This window comes from Chiloscyllium plagiosum, chromosome 40, assembly GCF_004010195.1.
Source record: "Chiloscyllium plagiosum isolate BGI_BamShark_2017 chromosome 40, ASM401019v2, whole genome shotgun sequence".
Classification (NCBI taxonomy): domain Eukaryota; kingdom Metazoa; phylum Chordata; class Chondrichthyes; order Orectolobiformes; family Hemiscylliidae; genus Chiloscyllium; species Chiloscyllium plagiosum.
The window spans coordinates 1,568,458-1,587,074 of NC_057749.1; the positions used below are offsets into that span (position 1 = coordinate 1,568,458).

At 41.9% G+C, this 18,617-nt stretch overlaps 1 protein-coding gene across 1 annotated transcript in view; it reads left to right on the plus strand.

The window, feature by feature from the left end:
- Positions 1 to 13,877, plus strand: part of idh3a (isocitrate dehydrogenase (NAD(+)) 3 catalytic subunit alpha) — a 34,807-nt gene extending 20,930 nt beyond the window's left edge. The window contains exons 8-11 of the mRNA XM_043680153.1: positions 1,902 to 1,966; positions 5,498 to 5,582; positions 7,522 to 7,674; positions 13,226 to 13,877. Of these exons, the coding sequence (XP_043536088.1) occupies positions 1,902 to 1,966; positions 5,498 to 5,582; positions 7,522 to 7,674; positions 13,226 to 13,309 (387 nt within the window). The 3' untranslated portion in view covers positions 13,310 to 13,877. The remainder of the gene's footprint in view (positions 1 to 1,901; positions 1,967 to 5,497; positions 5,583 to 7,521; positions 7,675 to 13,225) is intronic.
- The last annotated feature ends 4,740 nt before the right edge of the window (positions 13,878 to 18,617 follow it).

Genomic DNA, 18,617 nt, shown 5'->3' on the forward strand with positions numbered 1-18,617 from the left:
CCCTCTTTTACCCCCACCTCTGACTCTACTAAAACATTTAAACCCTGGAACCTGCAACAGCCAATCTTGTCCCTGTTCTACCCATGTCTCCGTAATAGCCACAACATCGAAGTCCCAGGTACCAACCCACGCTGCAAGTTCACCTACCTTATTTCGTGTACTTCTTGCATTGAAGTATACACACTTCAAGCCACTTTCCTGTTTACAGGCACCCTCCTTTGAAATTGATGCCATGTTCCTAACCTCCCTACACTCCAGGTCCTGCACCCTAAAGCTACAGTCTGGGCTCCCATGCCCCTGCAGAGTTAGTTTAAACCCCCCCCCCTCAAGAGCACTAGCAAACCTCCCACCAAGGATACTGGTGCCCCTCAGCCATGCCCCTGCAGAGTTAGTTTAAACCCCCCCCCAAGAGCACTAGTACTCCAGCTGTGATCTGACTAGTGTCATGCACCATCCATAATAACCTCCATCACAGCCTCCATGCGCTCATACTCAATGCTTCACTAACGAAGTATCCAAAGTGCCAACTTTATCTACATATCCTGTTGCTTTCAAGAATCTATAGACATGCACACCAGTGTCTCTCTGATCCTGTTTCCCAAGGCCCAACCATTCATTGTGTACTTCCTTGCCTTGTTAGTCCTCTTAAAATGCATCATCCTGAATTTTCAAAATCCTATCCCATTTGCCACTGTTCAACTCATTTATATTGACCTGTGGTTTAAGACTTTCTTCCTCACTATTTACCATACCACCAATTTCCATGTCATCTACAGATTTACTGATCTTGCCTTCTGTCATGTCTCGATCATTAATTTACATTAATTCAGCAAAGGGTCCAGCACTGAATCCCGTGGTACAGAACGCAGGCTTCCATCACAAAAACACCCTTTGATCACCCCCTGCTTCCTGCCACAAAGCCAATTTTGAATTCAATTTGCAAAATTGCCCTAGATCCCATGAACTCTTAGCTTCTTAACCAGTCGGTCATTAGAGACCCTGTCAGGAGCCTAACTGAAGTCCGTAGACTGCATCTACTGCACTGAGTGCGCCGCGGCAGTTCAGTGGTTGGCACTGCTGCCTCACAGTACCAAGGACTGAGTTCAATTCCAGCCTAGGGTGACTGTGCAAACTCCACAGAGACATTCTCCCTGAGTCTGCATGGGTTTCCGCCGGGTGCTCCGGTTTCCTGCTACAATCCAAAAATGTACAGGTTAGGTGAATTGGCCAAAGCTAAATTGCCCATAGTGTTCAGGATCTGTAGGTTAGATGCAGTAGTTAAGGGTAGATATAGGATAATGTAGGGGAATGGCTCTGGGATGGTTATTCTTCAGAGAGTCAATGTCGACTTATTTGGCCGACGGGCCTGTTTCCACATTGGGATTCTGATATCAACACACCTAGTCACCACTTTGAAAAATGCAATCATGTTTGTTAGACATGATTTCCCCTTACAAAGCCATGTTGACTGTGTCCTTGATTAATTCCCACCTCTCCAAGTGGAGATAAATTCTACATCTTGGATTTGTTTTTTCCAGAAGTTTCCTTTCAGTTGTGTTAGATTCACTGGCCTGTGGTTTCCTAGTTTATCGCTGCCACCTTTCTTGAATAATGTTGCATCCCTCCTGAAGAGTGAGTGAATATGAAAATTAATGTCACTGCCCCTGCAATCTCCTCCCTTACCTCCCTCAACCGTCTTTGATAACAGACCTAGTGATTTATCCACTTGCAAGCCTGCTAACACTGCTAATACCTCTTCTCTCAATGCTAATTCCCAGATGCTGTTCTTAAACTCTGAAATTGCCAAAGATTGCAAGTTGGCTTTTTTTTTTTCAGAAATGGAAGTCTCAGTGCAGGTTCTGGTCATACAAAATGTTTAATAAAAATGTTTCTTTTATCAGATGGTGCAGGACCCTTCACAGTTTGATGTACTTGTAATGCCGAACCTCTATGGTGATATCTTAAGGTTAGTATACCAGGTGTAAGCTGTTTCCTTGCTTCTCTGCTGGCTCTTGGCTTTAGCAGTTCAAGAATTCATGTTGTGAATGACATTGGGAATGTGTCCAGACATTTTTCATGTTATTTGCTGTGGCTGTATTGCACCAAGTCCAAGTACTATTTGTTTCTGAGAAACGTTAGTTTGTCTCATGGTGCTCAAACTGTTACGCATTGTCTGACTCTTAGAATCCCTACAGTGTGGAAACAGGCCATTAGGCCCAACAAGTCCACACCGACCCTCAGAGTATCCCATCCAGACCCATTACCCTACCCTGTTAATTTACATTTCCCCTGACTAATGCACCTAACCTACCCACCTCTGAACACTGGGCAATTTAGCATGGCCAATCCACCTAACCTGCACATCTTTGGACTGTGGGGAAAAAACTGGAGCACCTGGAGGAAATCCACGCAGACACTGGGAGAATATGCGAACTCCAAACAATCTCCTGAGGCTGGAATCGAACCCGGGTCCCTGGCGCTGAGAGGCAGTAGTCCTAACTGCTGAGCCATGGCTTAGGAGCTCACTTTACAGTATTTGCTGCAGAGGAAGATGGTGGATGCAAGTCTATGTAATTCATTGCCCTCTTTGGCCAGTTGAGCTTTTCATCTCTGCTCACCTGTCCCAAACAGTTAGCCTCTGTGTCATGTAGAAAACTGGAGGTGTAGGCCATTCATTCAATGGACCCACTCCTCTAGCGTCTGGAAAGTTACGCATGTCTTTCTTAATTTATTCAGTCACTTGGCTTCTACAGCTTTCTGTGGTAGATAAGTCTGCAATTTTGTCACAGACAATACAGGCCCAGTTGTCCCAAATTCTCCTTTGAGTGACAGGCTTGTCATTCCAAGTCATTCTGGTGAACTTTTGCTGCAGTCATTTTAAAGCAAGTATTGCCTTTCTTGAGTAAGGAGTCCAAAATTGCACTCCATACTCCAGCAGGTCTGGTCTTAGCACTCTGCTTGATTGTATACTGTATTTCTAAATGCTCTGCCATTACTATTTGTGGGTGGCACAGTGGTTAGCACTGCTGCCTCACAGCGCCAGAGACCCGGGTTCAATTCCCGCCTCAGGCAACTGACTGTGTGGAGTTTGCACGTTCTCCCCGTGTCTGCGTGGGTTTCCTCCGGGTGCTCTGCTTTCCTCCCACCATCCAAAAGATGTGCAGGGTCAGGTGAATTGCCCATAGTGTTAGGTTAAGGGGTAAATGTAGGGGTTTGGGTGGGTTTCGCTTCGGCGGGTCGGTGTGGACTTGTTGGGCCGAAGGGCCTGTTTCCACACTGTAATCTAATCTAATCTACTGCTAATAGACTTTTACCTTTTCCAAAGAACAGATGCTAAGCTAATTGATCTGTAGTTACCTGTATTTTTGGCTCCTTATCATTTTAAATGTTATTGCATTGGCTGTGTTCTGATCCTTTGGGCTTTTTCCATAAGCTAATAATTTTTGGAATTCACCCTGTACTTTGCTACTTTTAATATCCTGGGAATCATCCTATCAAATCCAGGTCTTAAACTTATTAGCCCATTAGTTTCTCTGGTGCTTTATCTCCAGTAATAGATATTGTCTATTTCCTCTCCTCCCCTTGCCCCGATTGAGAATATTTGGAATACTGTTAGTGTATTCTACTGTAAGACTGGTGCAAAGCATTATTCAATTCCTCTGCCTGTTTCTGCAGTATTATTTCCCCAGCCTTTTTCTCAAAAAGGTCTATGATAACTTTGGTTTTTTATATATAATTACAGAGGCTCTTGCTGTTCATCTTTATATTACTTGCAAGTTTACTCTCAAAGTTAACTCTTCCTCTTTTCTTTGGTCATTTTTGTTTTTGGTTTTGAAACTGTCCCAATCTTTTGGCTTACTTTGTTTTTCCCACATCTTTGCCACCTTGTTTTTTTCTTTTAATTTAATGCTATCCTTAACTTCCCTGCTTAATCATGATTTGCTCATTCCCTTCATAAAATCCCTCTTTCTCACTGGGGTATATCTTAGTTGTGAGCCACGAGCTAGTTTCCTAAATATCAGCCATTGTTCCACAACCATTTTTATTACTTTCCCCATTCACTCCAGCTAGCTTGACTCTCATTCTTTGATTGCACTTATTGATGTTTAGTACTGCTGTTCCTGGTTCTAGTTTCTCCCCTCAAACAGAATGCTAAAATGTTATGGTCACTATTTCCGAGGGGATCTTTTACTCTGATGTCATTTATTAAATCTGCATCATTGTACATTGAGATCCAAAATGAACTCATGCCCGATTAGTTTCTACATCTTCCAATCCAGGATCGTTTCTTGTTATGGTACTGCTGATGGCTCGTACTTACTCCATGCCATACTAGTGATGCTACTCCACCCTTTGCTCCTGCCTATCCTTTTCAAAAGTTGAATATCCTTGAATGTTTAATTCCCAGCTTTGATCTCCTTGTAACTGTATCATGTGGTTATAAGATCATACCATACGCATTAACCTGTATTTGTGCAGTTAATTCATTTTTAATATAAACATTGCACATACACGTAAAGAATCATTAATTTTGCCTACTTACCATTTCTCCTTTTAACATTACTGATGTTTTACTATTTTTTCTCTCCCCTTCCTGTCCCACGCTGGATGTTGTAATCCAAATGGGTGGTCTTTAGTACTGTCAGATCCTCTCACTTTGTAAGCCTATGTCACCATCTCTGCTAAATTATAGGATATTCGGGTAGATGCCAGTGTTGTAACAGTACTGGATTAGATTGGCTTAAGATGCAGCAAGTTCTGCAGTATATTCCTTGAGAATGTTGTCAGAACTTGTAACTTTGCCGTATCCACTGCCTTGAGTAGTTTCTTGAAATCAAATGGCATGAATTGAATTGGCTGAAACTAACCATCTGATGTTGGGGACCACCAGAAGAGACCAAAATAGGTTATCTGCTGGACACTTCTGACTGAAGGTGGTTGGGAAAGCTTTGGTCTTATATTTTGTATTGATGTGCTGAGCTCCCCATCATTGAAGATGAGCATGTTTATGGAATATCCTCCTCCAATTAATTGTTTAGTTGCCCACAATCACATTCAACTGGATATGGCAGGGTTGCGGAGTGTAGACTGTGGAATCGCTTGTAACTCTTTGATTGCTGCTTACTGGCATACAGGCAGTTCTGTTTGTAGCTTTACCAGGTTGACACTTCATTTTTAGGTATTTCAGCTGCTGCTACTGGCATGCCCTCTTCAATGCATTAGGGTTGTTGGTAATGATAGAGTGAAGGGTATGTTGAAGCTTAAGATTACAAATTGTATTGCGTACAGTAATGCTACTGCTGATGGCTCATAATACCTCATGGATACCCAATCTTGAGTTGCTGGATCTGTTCAACATCTGTCCGGTTTAGCACTCTTGGTGACAGCATTGGGCTCGACCCGTTGTCACCGGGAGGTTGATGGGCTCTGCACGTAGTGACCAGTTGGTGTTGACTCCACTACTAAATGTTCCTCATGGATATTTTCTGTCTTTCAGTGATCTATGTGCTGGATTAATTGGAGGCCTAGGAGTTACACCAAGTGGAAACATTGGAGAAAATGGAGTTGCAATATTTGAGTCTGTAAGATGAGTCGTATCTATCAAAGATTGAAATTATCTTCAAACATTCTACGTGTACAAATGTACATTTTTAAATGAATGAAATTCATTTGTGATATGGCAACTCTGATATGGAACATTATGCTTATTTAGCAATGTTGGCAGGCCTTGTTCAGGCCACACCCACACCTGCAACTGTCATAAATGCAGACAATGGGGTTTAACATAAAAACAGGGAAGGAAAATTGGGCAGTGAGCACAGGAACAAGAGGGTGAAGTCACAGGCTGGGAAAGTCACTCTTGCAGAAGCTGTGGGAAGAAAGCAGTGATGCTAGCTCCGGTTTTTTTAAACTGGTATGGAACAATAGGAAATGATTTTAAATGAGGTGAGAGGCTGAAGCTGTTGAAAACTGATCAAAGGAGACAGATAAAGGAGAACTAGTAGATGTAATATGTTTGGATTTCTAAAAGGTGTTTGAGGTATTGCTATCAAGGCTGCTGAATAAGCTAAGAGCCAATGGTAATAGAGTACATTAGCAAGAGTCGAGGAATAGTTAACTAATGGGGATGAAGGGAACATTTTCAGGATAGCAAGCAGTAACTAGTGGTGTGCCAAGGGGTCAGTGCATAGGCCACAATTATTTACGATTATTTAAGTTAATGTGAATGAGAGAACTTGTACTATACTCAAGTTTGCGTATGACACAAAAATAAATAAAGACTAGTAGTGAGAGTGACAACCTTGACAGTGTGATATAGACAGTTAAGTGAATGGCTAAAACCTTGGCAGATGGGATGTAATATGGGAATATGTGAGGTTATGCGCTTTGGCAGGAATAATAGAGGAGCTGAATATTAAAGCTGCAGAACAGGGATTTGGGTATCCTCATTGATGAATCCCAAAGTTAGCATCCAAGTTCATCAGGAATTAGGGAACACAAATGGACTGTTGCCCAATATTTCAAATGGAATAGAGAGTAAAAATAGTGAAGTCTTTCTCAAACTATATAAGACATTAGTTAGACTTACAGTTGGAATACTGTGAACAATTTTGGGCACCTTATCCAAGGCAAGATGTACTGACATTAGAAATAGTCCAGAGATTCTGCATATGTGAGGATTTTCTTGAGATTGAGTAGTTTGGACATGTACTCATTGGAGTTCAGAAGAATGAGAGGTAATCTTATTGAAACATAAATAGATTCTTGAAGAACTTGCCAAGGTAGATGTGGAGAGATTGCTTTCCCCTTGTGGGCAAGCCATGAACAAATGGATCAGAATAAGAGGTCATCCGTTTAAGACTTGAGAAAATTATTCTTTTGGATAATAGTGAATCCGTGGGATTCTTTACCACAGGGCTTTTGAAGCTAGATTCAAGGCTGAGACAGATATTTAATCAGTATGGGGATCAAGGGTTATGGGAAAAAGGCAAAAGTGGAGTTGATTATCAGATCAGTCATCTCATTAAAGGGCAGAGAAGATCTGATGGGCTGAATGGCCTACTTATGCTCCTATATCTTATGGGGATGCAAGAAGAGTGAGGGCTCAAAGCAAGGTGTGTTCACTGATATTTGTTCGAGACAATACAGGGTAAATAATCCTGGCTTACTGAAGGTCCTCATTCAGCCATCGTCTAATAGAATGGTAGACCAGGCTTGAACTGCTGATGGCTCCTGTTCTCAAGTTCCCTGGCCAACCTTTGGAATCAGGAACCCTTTTATAATGTCATGATCACTACTACTGGCTAGCTTTTGGATTTAAGTTCCACCTTGGCCTTCAGCTCCTGATTACACCATTACCACTGCACCACCCTCTCCTCTTAGCATCACTGTAAAATTGTGGACTTGTTCAGTGCAACTAATAATTTTCCTGTATTTTGTGGAAAAATTGGAGGCATTTGTGTAAATGCTTGCAGTAGGATCAAGTGTGCTTTGCTGATTGCCTTCTGTTGTGTTCTCCAGGTTCATGGAACTGCGCCAGACATTGCTGGGTTGGATTTGGCAAATCCCACAGCACTCCTGTTAAGTGCTGTAATGATGTTGCGACACATCGGACTCTATGGTCATGCTAAAAAAATAGAAGCTGCCTGCTTTGAAACAATTAAGGATGGAAAGGTAGGTATGCTACAAATAAATTCCAGAAATACATCAGCATTTCAGGACCACTTGATCCTCTTTCAACAACTGAGCACTTATAAACTCTAACAGTCAGTGCCTTCCCCAAACCTGACAGCCATATGCTGTGTTTGTGAAAGGTGCATTACAAATCTGTTATCTGTAAAGATAATAGGATTGTAATAGTAGGGGATTTTAACTTTCCAAACATGGACTGGGACTACCATAGTGTTTAGGGCTTGGATGTAGAGGACTTTAAGTATGAATAAGAACATTTTCTTGTGCAATATGTACCTACTTATGAAGGAAAAGTGACTGAGATGAGTGGGGGAGCAATTTAGGGCAAGTGATCATAATTGTTTTTTAAAATAGTTATTAAAAAGGATAGACCTGATCCAAATGTTCAAGTTCTAAATTGGAGTAAGGCTAATTTTGATGGTATTGGGCAGGAACTTCCAAAAGTTGACTGGGGGAGGCAGTTCATAGATGAAGTGATGGTTGGAAAACAGGAGACTTTTAAAAATGAGAACGAGCGTTTAGAGACAGTATGTTCCTGTTTAGGGTGTAGGTTTGCTCGCTGAGCTGTAGGTTTGATATCCAGACATTTCATTACCTGGCTAGGTAACATCATCAGTGGTGACCTCCAAGTGAAGCGAAGCTGTTGTCTTCTGCTTTCTATTTGTTTGTCCTGGATGGGGTTCCTGGGGTTTGTAGTGATGTCATTTCCTGTTTGTTTTCAGAGGGGTTGATAGATTGTATCGAGATCAATGTGTGTGTTTATGGCGTTGTGGTTGGAGTGCCAGGCCTCTAGGAATTCTCTGGCATGTCTTTGCTTAGCCTGTCCCATACACACATCATATGTATGATGTATGGAAACATCAAAGAAGTTTCAGAAATGACAGCCAGACTACTAAGACCCCTCTGAATCCTAGTAGCACACAAACCCACCAACACTCTCAAATAAAAACTAAAACTTTAAAAGACCCAGTACAACCCATGGACAAAACTAACGTCATCTACAAAATTCCATGCAAGGACTGCCACAAACACTACGTAGGACAAACAGGAAGAAAGTTAGCCACCAGGTTACACGATCACCAGCTAGCCACAAAAAGCCACGACCCTCTCTCCCTCGTAGCCCTACACACGGAGGGGAGAAAAAACACCATTTCGACTGGGGCAACACATCTATCCTGGGACAGGTTAAGCAAAGACATGCCAGAGAATTCCTAGAGGCCTGGCACTCCAACCATAATGCCATAAACAAACACACAGATCTAGATACCATCTATCAACCCCTCAGAAAACGAACAGGAAATGACATCACCACAAACCCCAGGAACTCCATCCAGGACAAACCTATAAATAGAATGCAGGAGACAACAGCTTTGCTTCACTTGGAGGTCGCCACTGATGTTACCTAGCCAGGTAATGAAACGTCTGGATATCAAACCTACAGCTCAGCAAGCAAACCTACACCCTAAACCTCAACCTGAGCTACAAACCTTGCAAAAACGTTTCTGTTAGTGCGAAGGGCATGGCTGGTAGGTGCAGGGAATGCTAAATAACTAGACAAATTGAGGCTTCAGGTCAGGAAATACAGGGAGACTTGTGTCAGGTTTAGACAAGAGGGATTGAATGAATACCTGGAGCAGTATAAGGGTAGTAGGAGTATTCTTTTAAGGGGGACATCAGGAGGGCAAGAAGGGGACATGGGATAGCTTTGGCACATAAGGTTAAGGAGAGTCCAAAGAAATTCTACAATTGCATTAAGGGCAAAAAAGTAATTAGGGAGAGAATAGGGCCTCCTAAAGATCAACATGGCCATCTTTGTGTGGGACCACAGAAAATGGGTAAGATATTAAGTGAATGAATATTCTGCATCAATATTTGTTGTGGAAAAGGGCATGGAAGCTAGGGAACTTGGGGAAATAAACCGTGATGTCTTCAAGAGTCCATATTACAGAAGAGGTGGTGCTGGGCATCTTAAAAAAAAAAACACAAAGGTAGATAAATTCCTAGGATTTGATCAGGTGTATCCCAGAACTTGGTGGTCAGATAGGGAAGAGATCATGGGCTCTTTGCTGAGATATTTGTGCCATCGACAGCACAAGTGATTGCCGGAAGACTGAAGGGTAGCTAATGTGATGCTATTATTTAGGAAAGGTGGTAAGGGAAAGCCAGACTACTGTGGATAGGCGAGCCTGAGGTCAGTGGTGCATACGCTGATGGAGGGCATTCTGAGCAACAAGATTTACATTCATTTGAAAAGGCAAGGACTTGATAGTAAACATGGCTCTGTGCATGGGAAATAATGTCTTACCAGCTTGATTGAATTATTTGAAGAAGTGACAAAGTAAATTGAAGTTCGAGCCTTAGACCTTGTCTATATGGACTTCAAGGTACTTGACAAGATTCTGCATGGTAGGCTGGTTAGCAAGGTTAGATCACATGGAATCCAGGGCGAGCTATCCAGTTTGATACAAAATTGATTTGAAGGTAGGAGATGTGGTGGTGGTGGTGGTAGAAGTTTGTTTTTCGGACTGAAGGCCTGTGACCAGCGATGTGCTGCAAGAATTGGTGCTGAATCCACTGCTTTTAAGTTACTTGTGTTTTATTCATTCATGAGATGTAGGTATCACTGGCGAGTGCCAGCGTTTATTGCCCAGAGTGGGGTTGAGAGTTGACCACGTTGCTGGAGTCACATTGTAGGCCAGACCATGTGAAGGATGGCAGTTTCCTTCCTTAAAGGACATGAGTGACCCAGTTGGGTTTTTCTGACAACCGATAATGGATTCAAAGTTGTCGTTACACTTTTAATTCCAGATATTTACTGAATTCAAATTCCACCATCTACCATGGTGGGATTTGAGCCCAGGTCCTGAGAACATCACCTGGGTCAACAGTTTAGCAATAATATCACCATTGACCATAGGCCATTGATGATTTGGGTGTGAATATAGGGGGTATAGTTAGTAAGTTTGCAGATGACACCAAAATTGGTGTAATGGACAGCAAAGAAGATTACTTCAGAGTATAAAAGGACCTTGATCAGTTGGGCTGAGGGTTGGCAGATGGAATTGAATTTAGATAAATGTGAGGTGTTGCATTCTGGTAGGGTTTGATCTATAGGTAAAGGCTGTATAAGCTGGGGCTTTTCTCCCTGGAGCTTTTGGAGGCTGAGGGGTGATCTTTTCGAAGTTTATAAATTCATGAGGGACATGGAATGAATAGTCAAGGTCTTTTTCTCAGGGAAGGGAGTCCAAACTAGAGGGCATAAATTTTAAATTGAGAGGGGGAAGATGTAAAAGGGACCTGAGGAGCAATAACACTCAGATGTCTGGTTGCACTTAGAACATGCACATTCTGTTCTAAACCAGGCAGTACAGTGAAATAGTAAAACACAAAGCAGTTTAGTAAAGTTGTAAGTAGTTAGAGAAACTGAGGGGAGTTTATAGATGTTGGTGAATACAGAGAGATCCAGAGAATCTCTACAGTTTGGAAACAGGCCCTTCAGCCCAACAAGTCCACACCGACCCTCTAAAGAGTAACCCACCCAGACTTATTCCCCCACCTTACATTTTACCCCTGACTAATGTACCTAACCTACACATCCCTGAACACAATGGGCAATTGAGCATGACCAATTCATCTAACCTGCACATCTTTGGACTGGGAGAAAACTGGATCACCTGCAGGAAACCCACGCAGACATGAGCCGAATGTGCAAACTCCACACAGACCGTCGGCTGAGGCTGGAATCCGATCCAGGGCCCTGATGATGTGAGGCAGCAGTGCTAACCACTGTGCCGCCCTAAAATACAGGCAGTTTGAATGGAGATGTTTCTCTGAAGGACAGAGAAGGCATGGAGACATGCTGTGCTGCAGCAGCCCCTGCAGGCAATATTTATAATTACAATAACCCCTTTTCTCATCTGGGCAATGGGATCTGTTTGGCATGCTTATAAGAGTTGAATTTTATGTAAGTGAGATGATTGTAGAAATCTTCCAAGCATTTTGTATGGGCTTTGTTGCAATTAGACATTGCTGATACATAGAAGCAAAACATTGTGGTCAAATTCAATGACAAATACGGATTTTGTTTCTGCTGCTGAGAAGTAACAACTGGAAGAGTTAGATTAGATTAGATTACAGTGTGGAAACAGGCCCTTCGGCCAACAAGTCCACACCGACCCGCCGAAGCGCAACCCACCCATACCTATACATTTACCCCTTACCTAGCACTGCGGGCAATTTAGCATGGCCAATTCACCTGACCTGCACATCTTTGGACTGTGGGAGGAAACCAGAGCACTCGGAAGAAACCCACGCAGACACGGGGAGAACATGCAAACTCCACACAGTCAGTCGCCTGAGGTGGGAATTGAACCCGGGTCTCAGGTGCTGTGAGGCAGCAGTGCTAGCCATTGTGTCACCGTGCCGCCCCCTGACTAATTGCACTTATTCAAGATAAATGTTGTTGTTCATGTGCAACATGCCATTCAGAAACTTCAGATTTCTGTGAAAGCTTTGGTTTGCTATTCTGCTTCCACTGCAGCAGCATTGCAAGCATTGGTCTCAAAATATTTATCCTGTCAATGGTTATTTTATCTCATATTGAGGCCATGTCCTTTTATGTCTGATGGAAAGACTTCTCAAAGTTTATTCCGCTTACCAAACCTTTCCATTATCTTCCCTCATTCTTAACAGTCACTTTTCAAGCGAAAGTTCTCACCGTTCTTTTCAATGGGTTCTGATTAATCTGTAAAGGATAGCTGGTGTGAGAAAATCCCAGGATGCTGTCCAGCAGTTAGTCTTGAGCATAATGTTGGGATAGATTTGAGGGAGAAGCTCAAGTCTGGCAGCACCTGTGAGAAAAAGCAGAGTTTTAGTCCAGTGACTCTCTTTCAGTTCTGCTTAACTCTGCTTTCTCTCCACAGGTATTGCCAGGCCTGCTGAGTTTCTCCAGCAACTTGTTTCTCTTTCAGATTTCTTTGTTTTATTTTACTGTAGTAGCAGTGTTTTCCCTAAATTGTGAAACTTTCAAACCAGGAGGATTTGGGATAGAAATCTTCAGGTTGCTAGAATTGAGAAGTTTAGGCCATAAAGTTGTCTGTACAGTTTGAGGGAGAGAAACTGGAAGGTGTCATTTAAATGAGACCTAGAGTTGAGATAGGAGAATATTTTTCTGGACTTGAGTTTCTAATGGATAGAATTGGGGGGGAGGGGGGGATGTTGGAATGTTTAATGTTTGTTGAAATCTATCTAACTGTATTTTCTTTTGTAATAGAATGTTATGTTTTGTTCAAGAACATCTGCAACCTCTATTACAGTAACTAACCAAGTTAGCTAAACAAAGTTATCACAGTTTTGACTTGGCAAGTATTTCCATCAGCTTAGGTCACAATAGGAATCACAACTGTTATTATACAGATTTCATGGCTACCTTCCATTGTGAGACAATGGATATTGTGCACGTCTGACAACTCTAGGTTCCATCAGTCCTTTCCATGTGTCTTGCCCATGCTAAACCAGGCTGATCTTTTTCTAGGTGCTGACCAAAGATCTTGGAGGCAATTCTAAATGTTCAGAGTTCACCAGTGAAATCTGCCGAAGAGTGCGAGATCATGATTGAGTCACCGTTCACTTTCTTGCAATACCAGTTCCAACATAGATGGATTCTCTAACTGCTGTGCAAACAACTGCTGTATATTGTCAAATGTCCTGCAACATTTATTGTAACTTGTGGTTGAAAGCTCTGATTTGCTTTCATTAGTGGCATTCCAGTTTGTTTTCTATTTAGATTATTTTTTTGTTCAGACTGACTGTGTTGTCTTTTTCTTTATTGAAAGCTGCTAATGAGATTGGTCATGAGATTTCATTGTTCATTGCCATTCCCTTTAATTAAAATGTATTACATGTCTTCTCCCATTTTGCCAACTCGTTGAAAGGCTGTTTTTAAATGTTGTTGCTTTAAAGACCGGACATTGCTTCTGTTCCACTGTTGAAGATGGGAATCACAAATTGAGCTGCTTTTGTACTTGTTTAAGAAAACATTTTGCTGCAAACTGGCTCCAACCATAAAATTCATCACATCACCATTTCAAATCTTTATCTAATTGCACACATTTGCCGACCTTAAGTTATGCCCTTTTTCAGACATAAGGGTGCATTTTTAAAAGCTTTTAAATATTTTTAAAATTCAATAATATTGACTACACCCATGAAATTAATATAAAGTGTTCTGTACAGCTTTTAAAAGTTATTTTTGGTTATTTAATGCTGTTATTCAAGTATGGTGGACTGATTTATTGATTTGAAATGCTTATTTTTGTGATAAACCCATAATCAGCTGTATTAATAAAGCTGCATGCACCAAGTTATTACTAAAATATATCCAGGAATATTTTCAATATAAATTGCCTTTAGGATTATTGCCCACTTGCACTAGTTTGTTATAGAGTTTACATTTGGTGATAATGAAGTTCAGCAGAAACTCGAGCAAAATAATTGACTTGTCAAAACCCATAATCTAACTGTTTGCTCCTCGTAATTAAGCTTCAAATTGATGAGTAGTCGTGTTGATGACTAGTTTGAAATGGTTTCAACCCTAAACAAGAAGTTAGGAACTTGAATCCTAACTGAGTTGAGATAAATAAAGCAGCACTGAGGAAGTGGGTCGTGAGATTCACCAACTCCCATTGATATGTCCTCTGCTTCCTCCTGACCTGCTGTCTGGAAGGACTTGGTTCCATTTTGCCAGTTGTGCTGTTTCCATTCAGATGATGAGAGAGGTTATGCAGAGATTAGAAGATTTAGTTTAATAGCTGCTCATTAGCATCAAATTATCAAGCAACATCAAACGCCGAAATGTTTTGCAGACATTGATTTTTTTTTGTAAAAGAAGGAAGGCCATGACAGCAATTGGATTGTTTGGGGATAACATTGAAAGGCTAGCCATGGACATTCTGTGCGAGGAACAAGTTTGTTTAAAAATGCATCACTGAAAGAGAAGCATTTAATCTGCAAAGGGAACAATTCTGAGGAGCAACATTAATGGTGTAGCCTTTGTTTTTAAGAAGTTGCTGCTGTGTGGTAGAAAACCACCTCCATATGGTCAGATAGCTCTTTCTAACTGCTTTCCAACTCCATGTGAATTAACAATAATTAATATATTGTAACTTCCATTGTAATGAAACATCCCAAGTGCCTAAACAGGAACATAGAACAATACAGCGCAGAACAGGCCCTTCAGCCCTCGATGTTGTGCCGGCCTGTGAAATATTCTCAGCTCGTCCCCCTACACTATTCCATTGTCATCCATGTGCTTATCCAAGGATTGTTTACATCTCTCTAATGTGGCTGAGTTAACTACATTGGCAGGTAGGGTATTCCACGCCCTTACCATTGAGTAAAGAACCTGCCTCTGCCATCTGTCTTAAATCTATCACCCTCAATTTGTAGTTATGCCCCATCATACAAGCTAACGTCATCATCCTAGGAAAAAGACTTTCATTCCACAATATTCTGAAGTAAAATAAAACACCAAGCCAAATAATGAAAAGCTATGTCAAATACGTTGCTCTAAAGAATGTCTTAAAGGTGGAAAATGATCCAGATACTGCTCCATTACACAGACCAGTGTTATGAGTGAAGATCTGGACCATGGGGGGGGGGGGTGGGTGGATGGTCTCTCGGTTCCATGATTGATCAATAAGCACTCACAATCAGTCTGGTTCTTTAAGACTTCATTCTTTATTTCTTCATACGGCCGGGTGAAGAGCGTCCAGAAACACAGAGGTTGTATACTTCCGTACTCCTCGGAGGAGCTGCACACCTGGCTTTTTTATACTTAAAGAAGGGTACAGGCCATGATTGCATAGTACATTCAAACAATTACCAATCAATACACAATACTACTTTATTTGACAATTATTTGGTCCAATGATATTTCCTGGGAACCAAGATTGTTTTCCAACACTCAGGCGCCCCTTACCTCACTAACCGAGCCATTGCATCTGAAGGGCAGTTAGGATGGCCAGTAATGTCTTATCTTGTCTAGTTATTTCTATGCTGTAAAGGGAGCATTGTCTGCTAATCTCTATTGAGAGTAGGCTATAAGGCTGTCCTGCCTCAGACATCATGGGATGTGAATGGTAATTGAGAACATAGAGTGATGACTTGAGCTTTACTATTACCTCAACTTTTGTGCAGCTATAACACTTTCAGAATGGACCAGGCCACAATGTGTGCAGATGACATTCAAGATCAGGATGTTGACACCAGCTGAACCATCACTCAATATTTTCTGCTCCCACAATGCAGACTGTGATCAATCCAGCATGAGGTTCCAACTCCTTTTTTTCATTCCAGTAGAAAGACTATCTTGGCACCATTGTCAGCCATGATGTCTGCCCAGATGAGAACTAAGCTTTACCAACCAAATTGAATGGACACTTTCTGGCACCTCTATACGGTGCAGATGTGACATGGATCATACTTTGAGACATAGTTTGCAATACTGTGCACTCAACATATGGAATGCAAGTATTGAAAAATACAACTGCTTTGAGGCTAACATCACTGTCATGGAAACTGCTATTGATGACACATGATTCATTCTAAATAATCCTGGGAGTGATTCAGATGGGAATACAATGCATGCACAGCTGCTCACAGATTGCTCAACGCTGCCCCAGTATTGACTGGTTAAAACTGCGGGAATATTCAAATACTAGGAAACATGCGGATGTATCTGATTGGATCAAAAATACAACAGGTGCATCAACAAAGGAGACACTGAAACAAAAGCACAGGAGATTATAGCTGACTGATTAACAGGGGCTGAGATGGTTTAACACTAATGAATTGTACCCTAGGGACAACAGTGTCCCTGTGGGAGCTATAACGTCACAGTTGGAGGAGCTTAGCAAAGCTATTGATCAGGTTGCTCCAGTTACTGATGATATACCACCTGACCTCAAGAACGGAAAGGTATCACTTAGGCAGCTGAATGAGCTTCTTCATCACTTCTGGAGAGTGACCTGTTGCACAGGATAAAGGTGATGCAACAGTTGTAACCATATACAAGGGTAAGCACAACCACCAGGGATTGCTTTGTTGAGTGCAATGGGAAAAGTATTTGCTGTTTGAAATTATTTACCCTCGTCAGACTGCAGATCTGGCTTAGCACATCTTTCCTGACCTTCAGGATCAGGAGATCCACAATGGACATGAACCTCTCAGCCCAGTTAGTGCAAGAAAAATGTTGATAAATCTTGCCAACACATTTGATCATGTGAGCAGATGCAGCCAATCGAAGATGCTGGAAAAAGTGACTACATGCTGAAGCTGCTGATTGTGATCTGGCTGATGACAACATGATCGGTATGATCATTTATGACAGGGAAGCTTCAGAACCTTTGAGATCCACAGTGGGGTAAAACAGTTGCTTTATGGTGCTGTCACTCTGGTGGCTCGAGCCAGTGAGGATAGTATACTGTAAATCTAGCCTCACTATTTTCTGCGACATCACAAATGTGAAAACTTGATGAAACTACCAGAGTGCCAGACTCATTCAGATTAAAAAAAGTGCGCCACTTTTTCCGTTTTAAAAGTAAAATAATTTATTGCAAATAACGTGACAGAAATACGAATTGTGTTATGGCCAGGCCAGACTCCTACAAAATATTTCCAGAATGTAGCCTAGACCCTAACGTTTTCTTATTTTAAAGGCAGATGTGAAGTGGATATTCTGGATGTGATGCAGCTGGTCAAACCATTCAGCTTTAAGCAAACAATTTATTTACACACGAGATTTGAAATATGAACAAAAAAAAACTGAATTTAGAAGAACTTAACTATTGGAAAATTTAACCAACCTGATACAGCAACTTAACTAAGAAACTGTTCCAATCCAGTAACACCCCATGAACACATCCCTTGGCAAAAAGATAAATTGAAACACACATTCTTACGGGCAGGAGGGACAACATCTAAAGAGATTTCAGAAAGTCAGTCAGGAATCATCTGCTGAAGTTTGCAACCTTTCCTGGACTCCAGCATTTTGTGACTGCCATAGCTAAACCAAACTAGAAAAAACCTGTTGTGGGAGAAGTGGCCACTCTCCTCCACTGTTAAACGAGGCTCTTCCAAGACCCCTCGGCATCTCTGCCTTTACGACTTCTCAAAGAAAACCCCAAGGACAAAATAACCTTGTTAATGTGACAGCAACGTCACAATTGTTAACTGTTAACTTTATAACTTAAACTCTATCCCTTTTTAAAAAAAAAGTTCCCAAACCCACACAAATAAGCACACAAAGGGCCAAGTAACAAATAAGGTACAAAGAAAATTACAGCACAGGAACAGGTCCTTCCGCCTTCCAAGCCTGCACTGATCCAGATCTTGTATCTAAACCTGTGGTCTATTTTCTAAGGACCTGTATCCCTCAGCTCCATTCATGTATCTGTCTAGATACACCTTAACTGATGCTATTGTGCCCATCGAGGAGAAAGTGAGGACTGCAGATGCTGGGGATCCAGATGTTGCTGGAAAAGCGCAGCAGATCAGGCAGCATCCAAGGAACAGGAGAATCGACGTTTCGGACATAAGCCCTTCTTCAGGAATGAGGAAAGTGTGCCCAGCAGGCTAAGATAAAAGGAAGGGAGGAGGGACTTGGGGGAGGGGCGTTGGAAATGCGATAGGTGGAAGGAGGTTAAGGTGAGGGTGATAGGCCGGAGTGGGGTGGGGGCGGAGAAGGTCAGGAAGAAGATTGCAGGTTAGGAAGGCAGTGCTGAGTTCGAGGGATTTGACTGAGACAAGGTGGGGGGAGGGGAAATGAGGAAACTGGAGAAATCTGAGTTCATCCCTTGTGGTTGGAGGGTTCCTAGGCGGAAGATGAGGCGCTCTTCCTCCAACTGTCGTGTTGCTATGGTCTGGCA